The sequence below is a fragment of the Prionailurus viverrinus genome, chromosome A3 (genome assembly GCF_022837055.1).
Source record: "Prionailurus viverrinus isolate Anna chromosome A3, UM_Priviv_1.0, whole genome shotgun sequence".
Taxonomy (NCBI): Eukaryota; Metazoa; Chordata; class Mammalia; order Carnivora; family Felidae; genus Prionailurus; species Prionailurus viverrinus.
In genome coordinates, this window is record NC_062563.1 from 27926728 (window position 1) to 27945783 (window position 19056).

The 19056-nt window shown below is 56.0% G+C and overlaps 1 protein-coding gene across 1 annotated transcript; it reads right to left on the minus strand.

The window, feature by feature from the left end:
• Window positions 1-249: 249 nt before the first annotated feature.
• SCRT2 (scratch family transcriptional repressor 2) lies at window positions 250-14136 on the minus strand. Its single transcript, XM_047853098.1, has 2 exons — window positions 14004-14136; window positions 250-3159 (listed from the first exon to the last, which is right to left on the minus strand). The coding sequence occupies exons 1-2, from the start codon at window positions 14134-14136 to the stop codon at window positions 2369-2371; spliced, it is 924 nt and encodes a 307-aa protein (XP_047709054.1). The 3' UTR covers window positions 250-2368.
• Between the last annotated feature and the right edge of the window lie 4920 nt (window positions 14137-19056).

Consider the following 19056-nt stretch of genomic DNA (forward strand, 5'->3'; position numbering starts at 1 on the left):
GTATCAAAGCAACCTGCTTCATTCATGCTATTGATCGGGCTCTTGGAATCTTTTGAGTTTTCGACCCCAGTTGTTGAGGAGTATTTAGGACTGAGGATGCTTGGGACCTTGTGGGTGCCAAAGGACCCCTGGAGTGTATGACCCCTGGCGGCAGCTACACGGTGGTCACGCTAAGGGGAGGGAAATGGAGTGGAAAAGATGCAGCTGCAATAAACAAGATTAATATGAAACATGATGAATGTGTAACAAAAAAATGTAAAAAGAGAAAAAAATCCAGCTGCCTCTCAGATGCCTCCTCTGCCCACACCCCACCCCCAATCACAAGGTCTAGAGGCGCTGGTGAGTGGCCAAAGTCCCTTTAATATCCCTGAATTGCGTTACAAGTAATACTGCCGGAGGTGAGGAAGGGAGGGGGGTCTGGGGTGCGAGATGGGGGAGGAGGAGGGAGGGGGAGCGCCAAGCGCTCATACAAAATATGGCCAAAAGGCTTAGCATGCATGGAAAATTATTGCTGTCAGAAGTTCCTATTTACAGGGTCAACACCCTCCGTAATTGCTTCTGCGACCCCTCTCCCTCCCCCCATCCCTGCTGCCTCCCTTCCCAGGTGGGCCTGGAGCTGAGAAGCCCTCCCTAGAGAAGGGCCCCTGCTCCAGGGGCCCCTCCAGTCTCCACCCTCCTCTGTGGCTGGGAGGAAAGAGGGAGGGGTCGGAGAGTCCAGGACTCCTGCCCCCAGAACTGGGCGCCTAGTGATGGGGCAGAGGCGTGTGCTTAAAGCAGGGGGGGCCAGGGCCCGTGAGCGTGGAGGTGTGTGCTTCGGTCCTCGCCCGGGCATGCGAAAGCGCGGCGGGGGAGGTAGTGGCGGCCCCTCTGCCCGGGAGAGTTGCATAGACGTGGCCGGGAGGGAGCGCTCCTCCCGGGAGCGGAGCAGGCCGGAGGCCCCAGCGGGGTCCGGGGCTCAGTCGGTCCCTGGAACCTGGGGTCCCTTGAGAAGAGGAATAAATAGGAAACAAATCGAGGAGGCTCCTCTCTCCGGTCTCCCTGGAGTGGGAGTGGAAGGCTCAGGAGGGTGGGGACCTGCCCCATGACTGGATCTCCTGATACCCCTCACCGCCACCCACCCCACCCCACCCCCCCTTGAGGGTAAGCAGGCTATCCCTCTCATTCTCGTGCCCCCTCCCCAGAGTTCAGGCTCTGAGGAGGGTGAGGCTTCTCCGTCACTCCCCAAGAGGGGGTGTGAGTGGGGGGTGGGGTGGGGAACAGCTTTCTATGGCCGTTGCTGTCTCTCTCCTTGCCTGGCTCCCTGACCTCCCAGTCCAGCTGGGGAAGCCAGACCATCCCTGGGTGAGGCCAAGAGATTAAATATAACAATAAATAGATAAATAAATAAATACACAAATAAATAACTGGAGAGGCCCAGCCAGACAGGGGGAAGGGCATTTGTGAGGTGCCCCAGACTCCCCCCAACAAATAAGGAGGGGTACCTGTAGTCCTGGGGGTGGGGGAAAGTGCTCAGAGAATCTGGGGAGCGGGCAGCTGGAGACTGGAAGCCCAGGGAGGGGCTGTCCTGGGGTGAGAGGAGGACTACATTAGGGGGGCAGGGCCTGAACTGCCCCTCAAGTCTGCCCCTGGTCAGGTGAACACAAAAAGATGAGAACTGCGGGGAGGATGAGGGGGTCTGGAGAGAGTAGGGGGTGGGAGCGGTTGAGAAGGCCCTGGGACCGAAGAGGGTGGGGGATGTATGTGAGCATGGTACAGGGGGCTGTGAATGGCTAGACCTAAGGCCAGGGTATGGAGGAGATCAGGGACATACCGGGGACTCCAGGAGGGGTGAGGATTGGATCCCTAGATGGGCACACATACAGCGAGACCTGGCAGAGGCCAGAAGGACGGTCTGGGGTTGGAATGTGGTCTGGGAGCTGCAGGGCCTGCGTACCGGTGTGGATGAGGAAACCACAACAGACGTGAGAGTCAAAGGTAGGTTTGGGCCTTAGATTGGGGTTCCAATAGAGGAACGATAGGAGAGGCTCAGCTGAGAAGTGGGAAGAGAAGTCTGAAAGAGGGGAGAGGTGCAGGATCTGGGCGGAAGGAAATCTGGGGCCCGGGAGAGGTGCGGACCTGGTGCCTGAGTCGGGAGCAGGGGGTCAAGGTCCGAGTCTCAGGGGGCGGAAAGGACGTTGCGGTCGGGTGCGCTGGGGTAGCCAGTGCCAGAGGTGAGCGGTGGTTTTCGGGGCGGGAGAGAAAGTTCCGGGCTGGGAGGGGTTCCCCACGAGGGGGGAGGGGTGGGCAGGGAAACGCTGTTGGGGCGCGGAGAGGATGGAGGTGGAGGTGGGAGGCCCCGAGGGCGGCGGCGGCGGCGGCGGCGGGCGGCTCAGCTGGCGGGGCCGGCGGGCGGCGGCGGGGGCGGCTCGGCCCCCTTGACGCAGGCGGCCTCGCAGTGCTTGTGGAGGTAGGACTTGAGCGCGAAGCTCTTGTCGCACTGGCGGCAGCGGTAGTGCTTGAAGGCCGAGTGCGTCTGCATGTGCGCGCGCAGGTTGGAGCGGTCGGCGAAGGCCTTGCCGCAGTGCGCGCAGCCGAACGGCTTCTCGCCCGTGTGCGAGCGCATGTGGCCCTGCAGCAGCCAGGGCCGCGAGAAGGCCTTGCCGCACACGCCGCACTTGTGGCGCAGGTTGTGCGTGAGCACGTGCATGGCCAGAGCGGGCATGGACACGTACGCCTTGCCGCACGTCGGGCACTTGCGCGCCAGCTGGCTGTCCAGGCTGCGGTGCGTCTGCTTGTGGCGGCTCAGGTTCGACGACGTGGCGTACGTCTTGCCGCACTCGGCGCACGCGTGCCGGTGCCCGCCGCCCGCCGGCGCCCCCGCGCGCCCCGCGCGCCCCCCGGCGCTCCCGGCGTCCCCCGCGCCGCCCGCGTCCCCGCCGCCCGCGCCGCGCCGCCGCCGCGAGCGCCCGTCCGAGATGAAGAAGGCGTCCATGGAGTAGCTGTCGGTCACGGCCGCCTCCCCGCGGAAGTAGCGCGCCGACAGGCTGGACTGCGGGCTCTCGGGGTCGCTGTACTCCTCCGGCGCCGCCGGCGGGTAGGCGGGCTCGGCCGGCGCCAGCTCCAGGCCGGGCTTCTGGTCCGCATCGTAGCTGCTGGGCGGCAGGCAGTGCGGGGCGTAACCTGCAGGGGCGGGAAGGGAGCGGGGACGTAGGTGAGGCGCCGCAGGGGGCAGGTCACACTCCCGGCGCTCTCCAGCGCGGCGTCCCGGAGCTCGCTCTTGGGAAATGTTGGCGCTCCTAACTAAGACGGCGGTCGCTGTCCTGCGCCTCCGCCCTGCCTGTGTTCACATCCTTCCGCTATGGGCCACCGAGGAAACAACCCCTGCGCCACCCTCTTGGAGCATGGCGCCCCCACGGTGCCACGGGCTGTGTGTTCACTAGCTTCTTAAGTGGCTCACAACCACGCACTGAAGGTCTTACTGTTTTTCACACCCACTTTACAGACAGAGACGTAAAGCGTCTAAACTCCCAGCTAGTAAGTGATAGAGCCAAGATTCAGACCTTAGCAGGTTGATGCCAAAGACCATGCTGCCTTTATTCTAACAGCATTCTGCCATTCCAGTGCTGTATCTTCTTTGAATCTGTTTCCTCATCTACAAAATGGAGCTTATAATTGGGCTCTCCCTCCCAGGGTCTTTGGAAGGGCAGAGTTAAGTGATGAAAAGAAGCACGTATTAAGCATGCACCGGGCCCTGCTTCAGTGCTTTATGCATGTTAACTCATTCAGTCCTTACAGGCCCTACAAAGTGGTGCCGTTATCATCCCCAATTTCTGTGTAAGGAAATACAGAGAAAGGGAGAGAGGGAGTACCCAGTAATTACTATATAAATGTTAGCTATTATAATTATGCTTTTTATTTGCTTGAATAAGTGTCCTCACTGAAGGTTATTTAATTGTCTGCCTACCCCACCAGGCTGTGAGCTTCCAAGGGCTGGATTTGTGTGCCCAGCATGTGCCTGGCTTAAAAAAACAGGTGTGCAATGAGTTTGCACAAATTCATTGCATAAATGAATTACAGCCCTGTTAGACCCATCTCCCGGGGCTGCTAGAGGATTTGAGAGGTCATGTGTGTGGCATGTACTAGGTGCTTCAGGAATGGGACTTCCTTGTACTTGCTCCTGAGCCTGTTTTGCTCCCAGCTCCACTAGAAGCATTCTGGAGTCTCCCTGTGAGAATTCACCTCCCCCCGCTTCTTCCCTCCTCTTTGGAGTTGGACCAGAAATCCTGTCTACCTTGGGTTTGTGTGATTGGTGGGTAGGCAGGCCGAGGCTCGCCCAGGGGATTCCACAGAGGCTTCCCAAGTGCAGGGGCCACCATGATTTGTCTCTCCTTCTCAGGGCCTAGCGTGGTCCTGGCACCCTCCTCAGACCTGGGGTCCGGGCTCTCCGGGGAATTTCTGGCAGACGTGCCCAACACTTACCGACCTGGCACCAAATTACAAAGTGTTTCCATTGTCTTTTGATTCCAGGAGAACAAGGAGAGTCAGGCCCCTTTCTGAGGCTTCAAGCTGGGGAGTGGCACAGCCGGAGCTCTGACCTTCCTTCTGACCTTGAGACCCGTTCTCCCCACTCTCCAGCCTCCCCAACTCAGGAAAACAGGCGGAATAGGACTTTGTAAGCAGGGAACTGGATTCACAGCTTTTCCTTACTTGAAACAGCCTGCCTGCCCCATCCAGCCTCTGTACCTCTTCCTCTCATCTGGAATTTGCGATGGTCACAGAGTAAAGTCTGTGCAGAGTGTCCCCCAGCCCTGAAGGCGAGGGCATGCCCTCTTTTTTCTTTCCCTTCAGCTGCTGGCACAAGACAGTCTGCACACAGAGTGACTGGGGACTGTGGGGGTGGATGACTCAGTAGGGAGGGGCTCGGGTTGCAGAGAAGGCAGTGGGGTTGGCAGTTTTTTAATGGGGGAAGGAGAGTTGCCCCGCCTCCCAGCACCCCATTCCTCCCCTCCTGTCTGCCTTTGGTCTGGAGGCACTCCCCCCCCCCCCCCACTCCAGGAATCAGGCCCCAAAACATTCAGGGAGTATTGTTTCAGACTGAGTTAAATACCTGCCTGGTACTCCCAGACCTCCTGTCCCTGGTACTTCTATTGTAACTCCTGAGATAGTGATAATAACAGCAAATATTTATTGAGCGCTTACTGCATGCCAGGCTTTGGGCTGGGTGCTTCACTCCCATCACCTGACCAAATCCCCACAAAAACATTTTCACTACAGATAAAGAAACTGAAGTATGGAGTGGTAATGGTGCTTGCTCAGGGGTGGAGCAAGGAGTGGAACGCACTGCCCTGCTCCCTTGCTTCCCACACACCCAGAGGTCCCGGAGGAAGTGGCTCCCTCCCATCCCCAGGGCCCCAGCTAGCCAGCGCTCCATAAGCATTTGTGAAATGGGTGATAAGTGGCAATGGAGATTTGCGGGGCCAGCCTCACTCCCCAGCCCAGCGTGATCCGTGATCCGCTGTAGGCCATTCTGCCTACCTGGTCTTCGGACAGCTTGACTCCTGGCACGGATTCTGGGTGACCTTGGGCAAGTCATGTACCTTTGTGTGCCTCAGGGGATAGATAGTATAGGATCCATGTGTCAGGGGATCACTGATCATGCGACCAGCGCGTGTCCTGTTACTGAATAAGGACGGCATACTGGTTAAGAGCATAACCTTGGTGCCCCACTGCCTGGACTGAGTTCTGACTTGACTGTTCCCAGCTGTGTGACCTTGGACAAACTGCTTGCCCTCTCTGTGCCGCTGTTTCCCCAGCCGTAAAACGGGGGATAATGGAAGCATGCAGACAGTTGCAGTAGGGAGTCCTCGAGTAAAGAAACCGTATGTGAAAAGTGAACAAATACTAATGAACATCCTAGAGAACTTAAATGTGTCAGGTGCCATTTTGAGGGCTTTGTATACATGAATGCATTCCATCCTCTTGACTCCAAGGTTGGTATCATCTTACAGACCAGGAAATTTAGACACAAGATGGTTAAGCAACGTGCCCGCCTAGTAACTTAGGGCCAGGATCCCAACCCAGGATCCCAGCCCAACCCAACAGTCTCCCCACATGGGTTTCTGTGGTGCGGTTTTGTTGGCATCTGCTAAGACACATCTTGATGTTCCTCTCTGGGCCTCTGTTGCCTCAGGACGTGTAATTTCTACTTCAGGTTTGGGTGAGAAAACTTTTGGTGGGTGGCAGGAGTTCAGTGACCCAGGCCAAGTCCTCACGGGCTCCCTGCCTGTGGTGCCCTCTGGTGGCAGCCTGTAGCACTGCAGCAACTTACTCCTGTCGCTGGGGGGCTCTTTACATAGAAATAGGGGCGCCTCAAACAAAGGCTGCTCTTCAGCCTAGAGACGGATGCAGAATTGCCTTCAGGACAGGCATTGCAGGCCAGACCTGATTCCCAGCAGCCGTGAAGCTCCACGTGCGTTGTGTGGGTGGGGGCGGGATAGAGTTGTGGGCTAGAAGAGAGTTTTCGTGGTCATATTGGGAGGAGGTGGTTCTAACTTGCTCTGTGACCTTGGCCAGGTTACTTAACCTCTCTGGACTTGGTCTGTACGGAAGAAGGTCGACTGGGATGCTTTAAAGACCCATTCTGCATCGTGGCCCTTTCTGAATTAGATCCTCAGGCCCTTTTCCTGTCCCTCCAGCACACCCCCAAGCCCCCTCAATTCTACCTCACTCTCCTCAGAGCCACCCTAGACCTCTCCTTGTCTATGTGACCTTGGCAAGTTATGTAACCGTTTTGTGCCACGTATGTATAAGGGAGCCCGTAATAGCACTGAATGAATTAATGCATATAAAGTGCTTAGTACAATGCTTGGCACACAATAGACTCCCCAGCTGCTATTATTATTATCATTATTATCCCTACGTTTCCTGGTGATATCCTTCTAATCTAGCCAGAGGAGAACGAGACACACATGGGAGTCTCAGGCTGCTATATGATCTTGGGCAAACCACCTCACCTCTCTGGGCCTCAACACTGGAGAATCCTTTAGGACGCTAAGTTGTGTTCTAACTCTGTGCGTGGAACCCCGATGGGTTTTCGGTGCTTTCCTCTGTTCCACAGGTGACCGTAGATGGCTGAGCTACTTGTCCCCCATCTGACAGAGTGACAGAGTGGGTCACAATAGAGGCAGGAATGGCCAGGGACCCAGGGAGAAGAGACGTGGCTCTCATCCTGGTTCTTATACTCATATTCTAGCTGTGTGCTCTTGGGCAAGTCACACAGCCTCTCTGGGCTCGAATTCCCCATTGGAGGGATCGGGACTAGAGCCACCCCTGCCACCTGGGGGAAGGCTCAGAAACACTTTGGAGACAGCATACACATGTCACCTGCGAACGACTCTTGGCCTTCTCTGCCTAAGAGTCTCGATACTTTAGATTGAAGGTCCAGAATCCGTTAAAAATGAAAAACCTGGTAGCCAAAGGAATGGTGGGAAGGGAATTTTACGAAGATTAAGGTGCTAGGTGCTCTACAGACACGGTCTCACCCAGCCGTCTGGCCCCTTGGGGTGAGGGGAGGCATTTCTGATAAGTGCCATTACCAGTACCACTGCTTTCATTGAACCTCCCCTGGGTGCCAGGCACAGTGCTAAGCCCAGAGGCCCAGAGAGGGGAGAGGATTTGCCCAAGGTCGCTGGAAGAGAAGCTAGGCTTGTAACCCTCCGAAGCCTGTGTTTTTTTCCAGAACACCCTAGCTGGATGGAGACTGCTGGGGTAGGAAGTTTTCAACTGGTGGGGGAAAGGAGCAGTGGGTTTCTTTTCCAGGTAACGTCCCCCACTTGGCCCTTGTCTGATGGGATGGTGGGGTGTTGGGGGCGGAGAGCAGCTATTTGAGAAACTGTTCCAGCCCCTTGTAAGTTTTTGCAAATAAAACTAACAGAAGTAATGATTGACTCTTATTAAGCACTTACTGTGTACAAGGCACCCTGCTCAGTGCTCTGTGCACATTACTTCCTCTCTAAGGGAACATGATGGTCACTTCCTCCAGGGCCGTATAGAAGCTGAGGCCCAGAGAGAGGCCTTGACCCCCCTCAGGTCACAAAGCAAGTTCACACCCGACTTAGGCCAGCCTCCTGCCTCTCAGTCCTTGACTCCCTTTCCCAGTCTCTCCCAGATTCCCAGGGTCCCAACCTTCCTCCAGGGAATTTCCAGCCCCAGTCCCACTGCCCTGCCTTGAGATGGGCAGAAAAAGAGAGGGGCCTGGTAGTGGGCCGGCTTTCCAGGTGGCCCACTTTCCTGAGGAGGGCCCAGCCCTGCTTGGTGGTGGGAGCTGGAGGGGCTGCTGCACGGGTATATTTAGAGCTGCTTCTTGCTGTGCCAGGGCCTCGGGCCTCGAGAATCAGCTCCAGCCAGCTGAGCAGAAAGCCAGGTCTGTCAGCAGCAAAGCGGGATAAAAATAGTTTCTCCTGTCTGCTCACAGAGCTGGGCAAAGGGGCTGGTGCCTCCCCCTCCCCTTATTATAGCATCTTTGTTAGCTGTTCCCTGGGCACCAGACCAGAAATGACACCCACATCCTCCAAGGGCCTAGCAGCTGGTACACCTGCCCACTGGGGAGGGTCCCTGGGAGTCCAGATGAGCAGGGGACAGAGTGAAGTCTGGCCCAACACGACCACGGCTGTAGGGTGTGGGGCTGACGCCTACTGACCCAGGCCCAGGGAGTATCTAGAGGATTCCAGGGTCCCTCCCTACCTTCCCCCCACTCAAGAAATCCCACATATTCTGTTTTCTCCTGACTGTGACCCAATTCCTGTGGCCCATGGGGAGGTCCACAGCTCTGCAGGAATCAATAGGAAAGATTTTTCAAGGGGTTGTGGAGATAGGAGTGGGTGGCTAAGGGTCTTGAATTGCCTAGCACTGACTGGTCTGCTCCCTTGGGGGAGTCTCCGGAAGGCCCTTGCACAATGCATGCAGGCGCTCCATGCCTCCTGCTTTCTGCCCTCCCCTCCTTCTGTTCCAGAAGGGTACAGCCAGAGGGCCCATTCCAACCTCCCTTCTATACCCAAAGGCTGGCAGCCGGACACCGCAGCTGGGAGGGAGGCCAGGAACTCTGGGGGTCTCATCTCTCTCAGCAAGGGTCTCATCCTGCCTCTCAGAGGGCCTCCAGGCTATGGAGGGTCCCTAGAACATGTAGATGAAGCACTCACCAGGGAGGTGCGACAGGGTCCACCATTTATGCCCCGTGACCTCATGCAAGGCACGGGTCTCCCTGGCCTCGTTTGCCTTTGTAGGTTGGAGCTAATCCTCCCCTGTGCTCACTGCCCTTTGCCCACAGTGTGTGTGGGGGGAGTTGGGGTGTGGGGAGTTTGGGGGATGATATAAATTGCTGTGCTGACATAGGGACTTGATGTATTCTTCTGCTGTCCCTCAGGAACCACAAACAGACTGCTTGAAAAATAGATGCTCAGCTCTGTCCCCTCACGTCACCCTTGTGATCCCAGGCTTAGAGGGGACTGTGGACCCCAGATTCCATATCCCACATGGGCCCTGTTATTCCATACTCCCACTGACTAATTCTTAGAAAAATCAGATTTCTGGGTCCCTACAAGGTCAGAGCTGAAAGAGATCAAGTTCAACTGCTTGAGTTCATGAGAAGGAAACTAAGGCTGGGGTTGGGGGAGACCAGTCCAAGGCCACGAAAAAGCTAATGGTGAGTCTAAGACATCAACCTGGCAAGCCTTCAGAATGGACCTGGACATGACCTTGAACTAGAAATTCGATCTGGATCATAATCCTGAACCCTGAACATTGACCTGGACCTGATCTCGGACACTGAAACTTGAACTTGGACATGAATTTGTTCTGAATCTTGGACTGGACTAGCCTAGGACATTGACCTTGGACCTCGTCCTAGACTTAAGGTTGGACATGGATGTTGGGCCTGGATCTCAGATCTGGACCTGGACTTTGAACCTGGACCTCTGACATGTCTCTAACCTGGATCTTGGGCCTAGATCAAGACTGAGATACCAGGGGAAGTGGTAGTTAAGAGCCAGATGGGCCTGCTCTGTGTCCTTGGGCACCTCCCCAGCCGTCTCTGGGCTCCCTCTGCCAAGGAATTGGGGCAGCCCTTTTGCATCCCTGCTCCCCAGATGGCCTTTCCGAGGTGTGGGGTGGATGTGTTGGGGCCTTTGAGCCGGGCTTCCAGGCCTGGCCTGGAGCGACTCCCTGGCGCCATCAGAGGGAGTGAGAGGAAGTGGGCGCTGGTGTAATGTGGTCAACTAGATAAGCCCATGGGCAAGAGTAGGAGTGCTTCTTCAGCCTGCTGGAGAGGCTTAATGTAGCTGTGGAGGGCAGACAACTGTGTTATTGGATTGGCATTGATCCCTCATCTGCCTGGGTCAGATGCACTGTGAAGCAGTACGGGGGCAGGACCAGGGTGGGGGGGGGGTGCAGAGGAGGGAGGACAGGGAGCCCAGCTGGAGTTCAGAGTTGGGGTGTGAAGGTGTGATGGAGGTAGGCAGTGAAGATGGGCTGAGATCCACGGAGACTACAGCCACGCAGATAGATGAGCAGCAGCCTGCTCTGGGATGGCTGAGAGCTCCCCCAGCATCTCCCCAGGATGCGAAGGGGTGGGCTTGGTGGAGTTGGAGGGCGAGGTTCTGAGAGGGTCAGGAGGATGTGAGTTGGCATCTCACAAGACGGAATCTGTGTTCAGAATCACTCAGGGGAGAGGAGGGGAAGGGGAGGCTGCACTGAGGCAGAAAACAGTGGAGGAGCAAGAGGAGAAGGAGGGGGAGAAATGAGGCATTGTATTGGACAGGATGGTGGAATTAAATCTGGTCTGCCTTCTTTGGGGAGCTCTGCAGAAAGGCCTAGAGATTTTTCCATTTGGGAAGCTTCCCCTTCCCTGTTTAGGGGCTCTTTGGGCTGGGGCGAGGCCTGGAGCCCTGATGCACCTGCACCTTTTTGCCCAGCCTGTAGAAGCTGAAAAGGGAGGGAGTAGAGCATTGCTTGTGTGTGTGTGTGTGTGTGTGTGTGTGTGTGTGTGTGTGTGTGTGTGTAGGAGGAGTCCTCCAGGAATCCTCAGCACTCCCAGGCATTCCCTGAGCTGGGAGTACACCTCTTTAATTTGGGGCCCTGAATCTTCATCACTTAGGAGCCAGTGGTTCTCCTGACCTCCACATTCACAGGCCCCCCTCCCCGCACCCCTCCCCAGCTTCCCCTCCCACCAGCCTCATCCTGACCCTGTAGCGGCTGCTGCAGGAATGGCTTGTAAGAGGATCTTTCTAATAACTGGAACTATCTCCAGCCCCAGGCCCTTCCCCCCTTCCCCCCTTCCCCCTCCCTTCTCCTCCCTCCCTCCTTTCCTCCCTCCATCTCCTCACCTCCCCCCCCTCCTCTCTTTCTCCTTGTTTACCCAGCACACTTACACACGCTGGGAGAGAAAAACGTCGGCTCAGCAATTTTTCACACTTCCCTCAAACGCTCAGCAAGGTTATTTCCGGCAGAGTGGAGACAACGGGCCACTAGGAGCCGGTAGGCTCTCTGAGGACCCCCAGCACCCTACCCACCCGTGGGATGAAGGAGCCTTCACTGCCCAGTCTAGCCACACCCCAGGGATAGGAGAGGCCCCTGACAACAGGATGAGGCAGACCTTGTGTTTCCTGGCCATACCCAGACTTGAAGGGTCACCCCCTGATCTCCGGCACTAACCCTGGACTGCAGATACTGCCAAGAGCGGCTAAGCCAGGGTGCCTGTCCTCACTGTGGGGCAGCCTGCAGAGAATGAAGCCAAGAAATACCTGGTCTCAGAAACTCTGCCACCCTCAGCCAGGCATTGGATGGCAAACAGAATCCTACAGAAACCCGGACAATGGCCCCCTGCATTCTGTTAGACCCTCATCCAGGCATCTCCAGAGCCTCCCATTCCACACTTGACCTTCACAAAAGCTGAGCTTGTCAAAGTTGGAAGGATACTCAGTTCAGCCATCCAAACTCTTTCCCTGCTGGGGAGGCAGAGGACCACAGAAAGGAAGACACTTGCCCAAGGTCACATAGCGAGTCAGAGACCTAGAGCCCAAGTCACTCAGGGTTCTAGGCCAGGGATCAGACTATCAGGACAGCCGGAGGATTCTCTGGAGGCCAGGGAGCTGGTCTACAACCTTCTGGGGAAAGGGCAAAAGACAAGGGAGTTCTAGGGTGTCAAACCTGGTGGAACCCCTGTGGGAACACCCCTGCTGGTAGCTTTGCCCCAACTTTTGCTCTGACCCACCATTCACTCAGGGGCTCCTTTCAAAGCCTTTTTGGCCTGAATTCAAAGCAAGGCACTCCTGCCTCCCTCCTGAGGAATAGTTTGCAGTTTAGACTGTGCATGAGAAATTCTCTAGGCTTCTCTGGGTTTCCTCAACTGGCCTGGGGACAGGACCACAGAAGCCTCAGGGGGTGGGAGCCCAGGATTTTGTGCCAGTCCCCCAAGGGATCCACATCCCAGTCTTGCAGGCATTTCTACCCAGATCCTAGCACATACACGCCCCAGCCCTGGCATGGTCCCAGGTCCGCCCTCTGTCCTGCCAGCACTCAGACAAGCCCAGCCATATCCCTGGGCCTCTGTCCTCGAACCCAAGAGGCCCTGGGGTCAAGAAAAGAGGACAGTAGAATGAGAGACATATGGGTGAAGAAAATGGGGGTTGGTTCTCTTGGGGATCTGGAGGAGGCCAGGGGCTGAGGGGCTGCAGCTGTATCCCTGATCACTCCCTAATTTCTTTGACCTTGATGAGGTCACAGAGCCTTTTGCCCAGCGCCCTCTTGCTACCTGGCTTGACAGAGTGATGGAATGTGGGTGAAGTGCTTGGCAATCCCCAAGGTGAAACTCCCACCCTCCCTGGCTCCTGCCTTCACCACCTCAGCCCACCCCCCATTCTCAGCCCTTTCTTCTCTTCTTTTTCTCTCCTCCCCTCTTCTTCCTCATCTCCCCCTCCCCACACACCCCAGAGCCAATGCCACATGTGATGTCAGATTTCTTACTGCCAAAGGGATGCCTCTTCTCCAGATACCTGCCCTGGTGTGGGCCATCAGAGGAGAACCCTTTTGTGATCCCCTTGGTGGGGGATGGGATCTACGGAAGCAGTCTCAGATTCTTCTCTACATCCTTCAGAGATCACCCCCTTCTGAGCCTGAATGACCTCTCTTGTCCCTCAAACCCTTGTCCCTGCGGGAACTTGCTCTGAGAAGAGATGGAGTGTGTTAGGGGTGGGGGACTTACAAGGAACAGCAGGGCTGGCTCTGGAGGGGGTTGAGAAGCTGGAGTGGGGAGGGAGTGCAGCCCAGGGGACCAGGAGCCACTTTGGGGGAACCCCTCCTAGAAATCCCCTCTTCCTTGCAGTCCCCAGGACAGGCCCAGCCTTTGGCAGGCATGTGGCTGAGGGTAACAAAAGAGTTGCTGAGAGAGGGGACCTGAGAACACTTGTCTGGCATCGCCAGGGGGAGCAGGCTTGAAGGGAAGGAGGGAGCCCCCAGCTACACCCAAGGAGCCAACCCTGTCTCCCCAGGGACTGGTAGTGCAGGCCTGCTTATCTTCTCCACCAGGGCAGTACACTCAGACATCCAGCCTCCTTCCCTCCACTGGGGAGAGGGGACCCACAGACTGCCTTGTGCATTAGCCCCCCAGCATTAGCCCTTCGTGGGTGCCTCTCTCTCTCTCTCTCTCTCTCTCTCTCTCTCTCTCTCTCTCTCCCCATTCTCTCACCACCCCTCACTCCAGCCCCGTTTAGGGCCACAACTTTCTAAGTCCGGGCTGGCGCGTGGCTGTGGGATGGATCGACCCTGCGACTTTCCCTTTGTAGGGACCTAGCCCCTGCCCCGCCCGGCCGGCCCTCGGGAAGCCCGGGAGGCGCACACAGCCAGGGAAATCTCTACCCGGGGTTCCCTGCCGCGCGCACCCCTCCTCGTGGCCCGAGTTGGGGAGGGCCCGAACTCCCCTCCCTCTTTCCTTCCCCCCCGCCTCCCCCCCCCCCCCGCCGGGTCCTACTCACCGTTGTCCCCGGGTGGCCCCCGGGCGCCAGGCAGCACGTAGGCGGTCTCCAAGGGGTGGTAGGTGGGGGCCGGCACCCCGCTGCACTGGAAGCCGTCCCCTTTGATCTTCTTTACCAGGAAGGAGCGCGGCATGGTGCGACTGGCGGGGGGCTCGGCGGGGGCACTTGCGTGGGGCCCCGGTGGGGGGAGGCGGCCAGCCGGGCGCGATTGGCTGTCGGCGCGGGGTTTCAGCACTGGACAGCTCCCAGCGGGCGGGCTGGCGGGCGGGCGGCAGCGCGGAGCCGGCACCGGTGGCGGCGGCCCCGGCTCTGGCTCGGGCTCCCGCTCGGGCTTGGCGGCGGCGGCGCGCAGACAGGCGATCGCTGGAGCTGTGCTCAGCACTCCGGCTGCCTGCCGGCTTTATATGGGACGCAGGCTGGAGGAGATCAGGTGGTCCCCTAGCAATGGAACTGTTCAGCGCTCTAATCCATCAAATGTCCCCCAGGACAATCGCTCCGCACACGTTCCCCTGAACCGGCAGCGGTGGGGGCAGGCCAGGCGCAGGGAGCAGCGGGCAGGCAGGAGGGGAGAAAGTGAGGGCGAGAAAGGCGCAGAGATACAGAGAGACGGAGAAAGAGGAGGGGGGGGGGTGTGGAGGGAGAGAGAGAGGAGAGAGGAGATACACAGAGAAAGACAGAGACATACACTGAAAGAGGTAGAAATAGAGACCGAGATAAGGACAAAAAGACACAAGAGAGAAACAGAGAAAGAAGGAAAACAGAGATGGAAAGAAGTAGCAACACACGCTCACACACCCATGGGAGAAAAAAAGAGATCCAGACACACAAAAAGAAAGCCCCCCAGGGATGCAAAGAAAGGGAAAGAAAAGTGTAAGATAGAGGGAGAAGCCGAGGGGAGAGGACAGAGAGTGGTCCGAGCGGTCGGGGTTCAGGCACATGGGGACACAGGGAAGGGGATGCAAAGAAGAGTGTGAGCTCGCCAGCCGCGACCCTCCTGCCTCCAGTCCTCTCCCTCTCCCCCAATTCAGAAGTGGCCAGTGTGGACACTCAGCTTTAACTAGAGGAAGTCGGCACCCCCACCCCAGCTTGGCCTCCCACTGAAGCCCCTGTTGGGTTTGGGGTTCAACTTTCTTCTCCCAGAACTGGTGGGGGCAGCAAGTCCCCCATGCCGATGCCGGCCCCTCTCAGCCGGTCCTGTTCCGGTGCCTAGCTCAGGCAGGCGCTGCAAGAGGAAGTGAAAATCGTCCAGTAATTAATTTCCCTGCTGCCGGGGGGTGGTGGTTTTGACACATCCGAGGCTGTGTCTTTCCCTGAAGCGGGGAGCAGACAATAGAGACACGTGGACTGGGAAGGGAGAGGGGGGAAGGGAGGGGGAGCGGGGCTCCCGCTGGAACTCTTTGCAGGTCAGCTCCTTTGTCTCCAGGAGGATCTGAGCAGACCCCCCCCCCCCCCCACCATCCTGCCAAAACCTAGGGGGAGCCTCTATATCTTGGAGGATCGAGGAGCAGGAGAACTCAAACCCCTGCCCAGAGACTTGCTTGGCAAAGTGCCATGGTGGTGGGCTGGCCTCAGCAAGTATGGAATGGCCAGTGCACAGGAGTCCCAGAATTGGACTCCAGGAATGTCAGGATCTCATTGGTCAACAGCATTCTGTTTATGGGATGCCAGGCTGACGGAGTGGGGATGTGCTTTTGGCACTGGGTCATTCAATACCAGTTGGGAGACTAAGACCCAGAGAGAGTATGGAGGTGCCTGAGGTCCCACAGTGAGTCAGCAGAAATTTCCAGAGACCCTTGTGTGGTCCATGGGCACCACCGAGTGAGGGGCTTCCACTAGTCTTTGAGGTGTGATGTGGAACCTTGGAATAAAACATGCACCCTTCAGCTTGCCAAGGCCCTGCACGATCTGGGGGAGTGGTGCCCATTTTCCCAGCCGTACAGCCTCATATTTCCTCCCTGGGACTTTTTTCAAATCTCAGTCACTGAGGGTTGAGATGATCATATCCCTTGACACATGGCATACCCCTGTGTTCCCTACACCAGCCATACAAGCAACTTCTAGTTCTTTAGGTTTGGTGCCCGGTGGCTTATCTTTTGGCCTCCACAGTGTTTCCTCCTTTAGACTGTCCTTCCCTCCACTTCATCCTAGCACGCCCCTACTTGTCCTCAGGACTTAGCTGAGGGATCACTTCCTCTAGGGGAAGTAAGTATCCCTGACTTCCTGTATTGTAGACTAGGTCAGCTAGCCCATTAGCCCCTGAGCTTCATGGGGACAAGGACTCTGTCCCATGTGTGGCTCAGCATACTCTTACAGGGTGCAGTAGGGCCCCCCAGCTGTCTTACTTGCTAGCTGTGGCATGGTGGGCAAGTTATTCAACTGCTCTGTGCCTCACTTTCCCCCTTTATAAAATGGGAATAGTAATTGCTGTTAGCTCAGGGGCTTGGGAGCATTACAAGAGTTGCTATATGTAAAAGGCTTGGAATGGTGCCTCGCCTATACTAGGTGCTCAATACATGTGGCTTTTATATGCACAGTTGTACCTGGAGCACCCACATGTTTGTGGGGTTCTGTGGAGTAAGTGGTGGCAATCCTAGTCCCTGCTCTCTTGGAGGTGACATTCAAGGGGCAGTGGATGGACACTGAAGAAGGAAACACTGATGTCAACAGTATCCTTTCAAATAGTTGCTCAGTGCTGTAAGGGACATAAAACTTGGTGAGGTGATGAGGAAGGGTCTCCGGGAAGAGGGGACATCCGAGCGGAGATTTGAGTGACGAGATAGAGCTGGCTGTGGGCGGAGCCAAGGAGAGGCTGCTCCAGGCAGAAGCTCCACAAGTTCAAAGGCTCTGAGACAGGAGTGAGCTGGGGCCACGGAGGAGTGTGTTGATGGTTATTTGTGGTGTGTCCAAATTTTTGAGTTTGTGCCGGGCTCTGGGATCTCCGTCTTCTATGGGTGCTTAGTCCAGTGGGATGTGTAAGACAAGTGGGTGCCCATGAGCTCACCTCTGCCTGCCTGGTGGTTCCCCCATTCTGATCTCCTACAAAGAGACAATGAAACTGAACCCAGAGAGCTTCCCAAGACATTGAACATTCATGATGGCTTAGGGACAGAGCTGGAACTGGGCTCTCTCTCGTCAGGTCTTCTCACTGGGCAGGATGGAGAGGTAATCCACCCCAGAAGTGACATAGTCAAGGTCCTGTAGAGCACTAGTGGTAGGTTGAGTGTAAGACCCCAGGTCTCTGGGCACCTGGGTGGTTCAGTTGCCTGGCATTTTTCGAACTCTTGATCTTGGCTCAAGTCATGATCTCATGGTTCAGCTCACGAGTTCTAGCCCCTGTGTTGGCCTCTGCACTGACAGCACGGAGCCTTCCTGGAATTCTCTCTCTCTCCTCTCTCTCTCTGCTCCCCTCCCCACCCCCCCCCCGCTCATGCTCACTCTTCTCAGAATAAATAAATAAACTTTAAAAAAAAAAAGAAGGGGCGCCTGGGTGGCGCAGTCGGTTGAGCGTCCGACTTCAGCCAGGTCACGATCTCGCGGTCCGGGAGTTCGAGCCCCGCATCAGGCTCTGGGCTGATGGCTCAGAGCCTGGAGCCTGTTTCCGATTCTGTGTCTCCCTCTCTCTCTGCCCCTCCCCCATTCATGCTCTGTCTCTCTCTGTCCCAAAAAAAAATAAACTTTGGAAAAAAAAAAAAATAAAAAAAAAAAGAAAAGAAGAAAAAAAAGAAGAAACCTTCAGCCCAGAAAGTGAGGTTCAAAAATACCTACAGTGTTAGGGGCGCCTGGGTGGCTCAGTCAGTGAAGCATCCAACTTTGGCTCAGGTCACGATCTCACGGTTCGTGGGTTGGAGCCCCGCATTGGGTTCTGTGCTGACAGCTCAGAGCCTGGAGCCTGCTTCAGATTCTGTGTCTCCCTCTCTTTCTGCCCCTCCCTTGCTCATGCTCTGTCTTCTCTCTCTCAAAAATAAATAAACATTAAGAAAAAAAAAAAAACAACCCTACAGTGTGGGTAGGCCTTAAGCATGGAGGAAATACACAATGGCTGGCACAGTTTGATCACTAGGACACTGAGAAGACCCTTCTGTCACCAAACCTCTCCTAACATTGGCTTCCTAGTTCCAGAAAGTCTGCTATGAGAAACTCACTTCTCCAAGTCACCATCAAATAAGTAAAGAGCTTTAACCTTAGGGATGTCTGCTGCAGCATCTGAGACTGGAATAAAAGCCCCAAACTGGGGAAAATGGGGAGGGGGCTGTGAAGAAGCCACCTGCTTGATGGAATGTTCTGTAGTCATTAAAAATCATCGTACAAGGGAAAAAGCTCACGGAATCCTGTTAAACGAAGGATGCAGCATCCCGAAATCTCTCCTAGCGTGTTCACAACTATGAACCAAAATAAAAATAAACGTGGAAACTGAACGGATGGTGGGTCTATGGGTTTGCCCCGCCCCCCTTCTTTCCGTGTTTTCTGAAAAAGACCATAAAATGTTTCAATTCAACAGGCATTGATCTTGAATACTTGGCTAACTGCTCCCTTACTTCTAAAGAGAAGAACTGATACATTTTGTAAAACATGTCAGGATATTCATTCTTCTGACTTTGGGGAACATAGCGCTGCTGGTGGCAACTTTCCCCGGCGACAATAATAATTATTGTTCTATCAACGGCAGCAGCACTGAGCAGCTCTGTGTGCCTGGCACTGTTCTAAACACTTACCCTCCACAGAAGCTGGCCTTGCCTGGGGCTTTAGTGAGAGGGATTCAGAGTCCGCCTGTTTTCGGTTCAAATCCGAGTTCTGCCATTTCCCAGCCACGTGGCTCTCTGTGCCTCCGTTTCCTCATCTGTAAAGTGGGGGCGTTACCAGGGCCCGTCTCACAAGGTTGCAGTCATGATTAAGTGGCAAGGTACCTGTGAAGTGTTTGGAGAAGTGCCTGGCCCCCAGTGACCTGCCTTGATAATTGTTGGCCGATTTAACTTCCACGGCTTCCCTCATCTCAGCCTCGCCATGACCTCGTGGCCGAAGACTCTGTTGTGCCTCATTTGTAGAACCCACGTGA

Bases quoted from the DNA above. Each gene is read 5' to 3' on its own strand.
- SCRT2 (XM_047853098.1), bottom strand. From the start codon at position 14,136: ATGCCGCGCTCCTTCCTGGTAAAGAAGATCAAAGGGGACGGCTTCCAG. The intron at 3,160-14,003 runs GTGAGTAGGACC...CCGCCCCTGCAG, and splicing joins GGGGCCACCCGGGGACAACG to GTTACGCCCCGCACTGCCTG.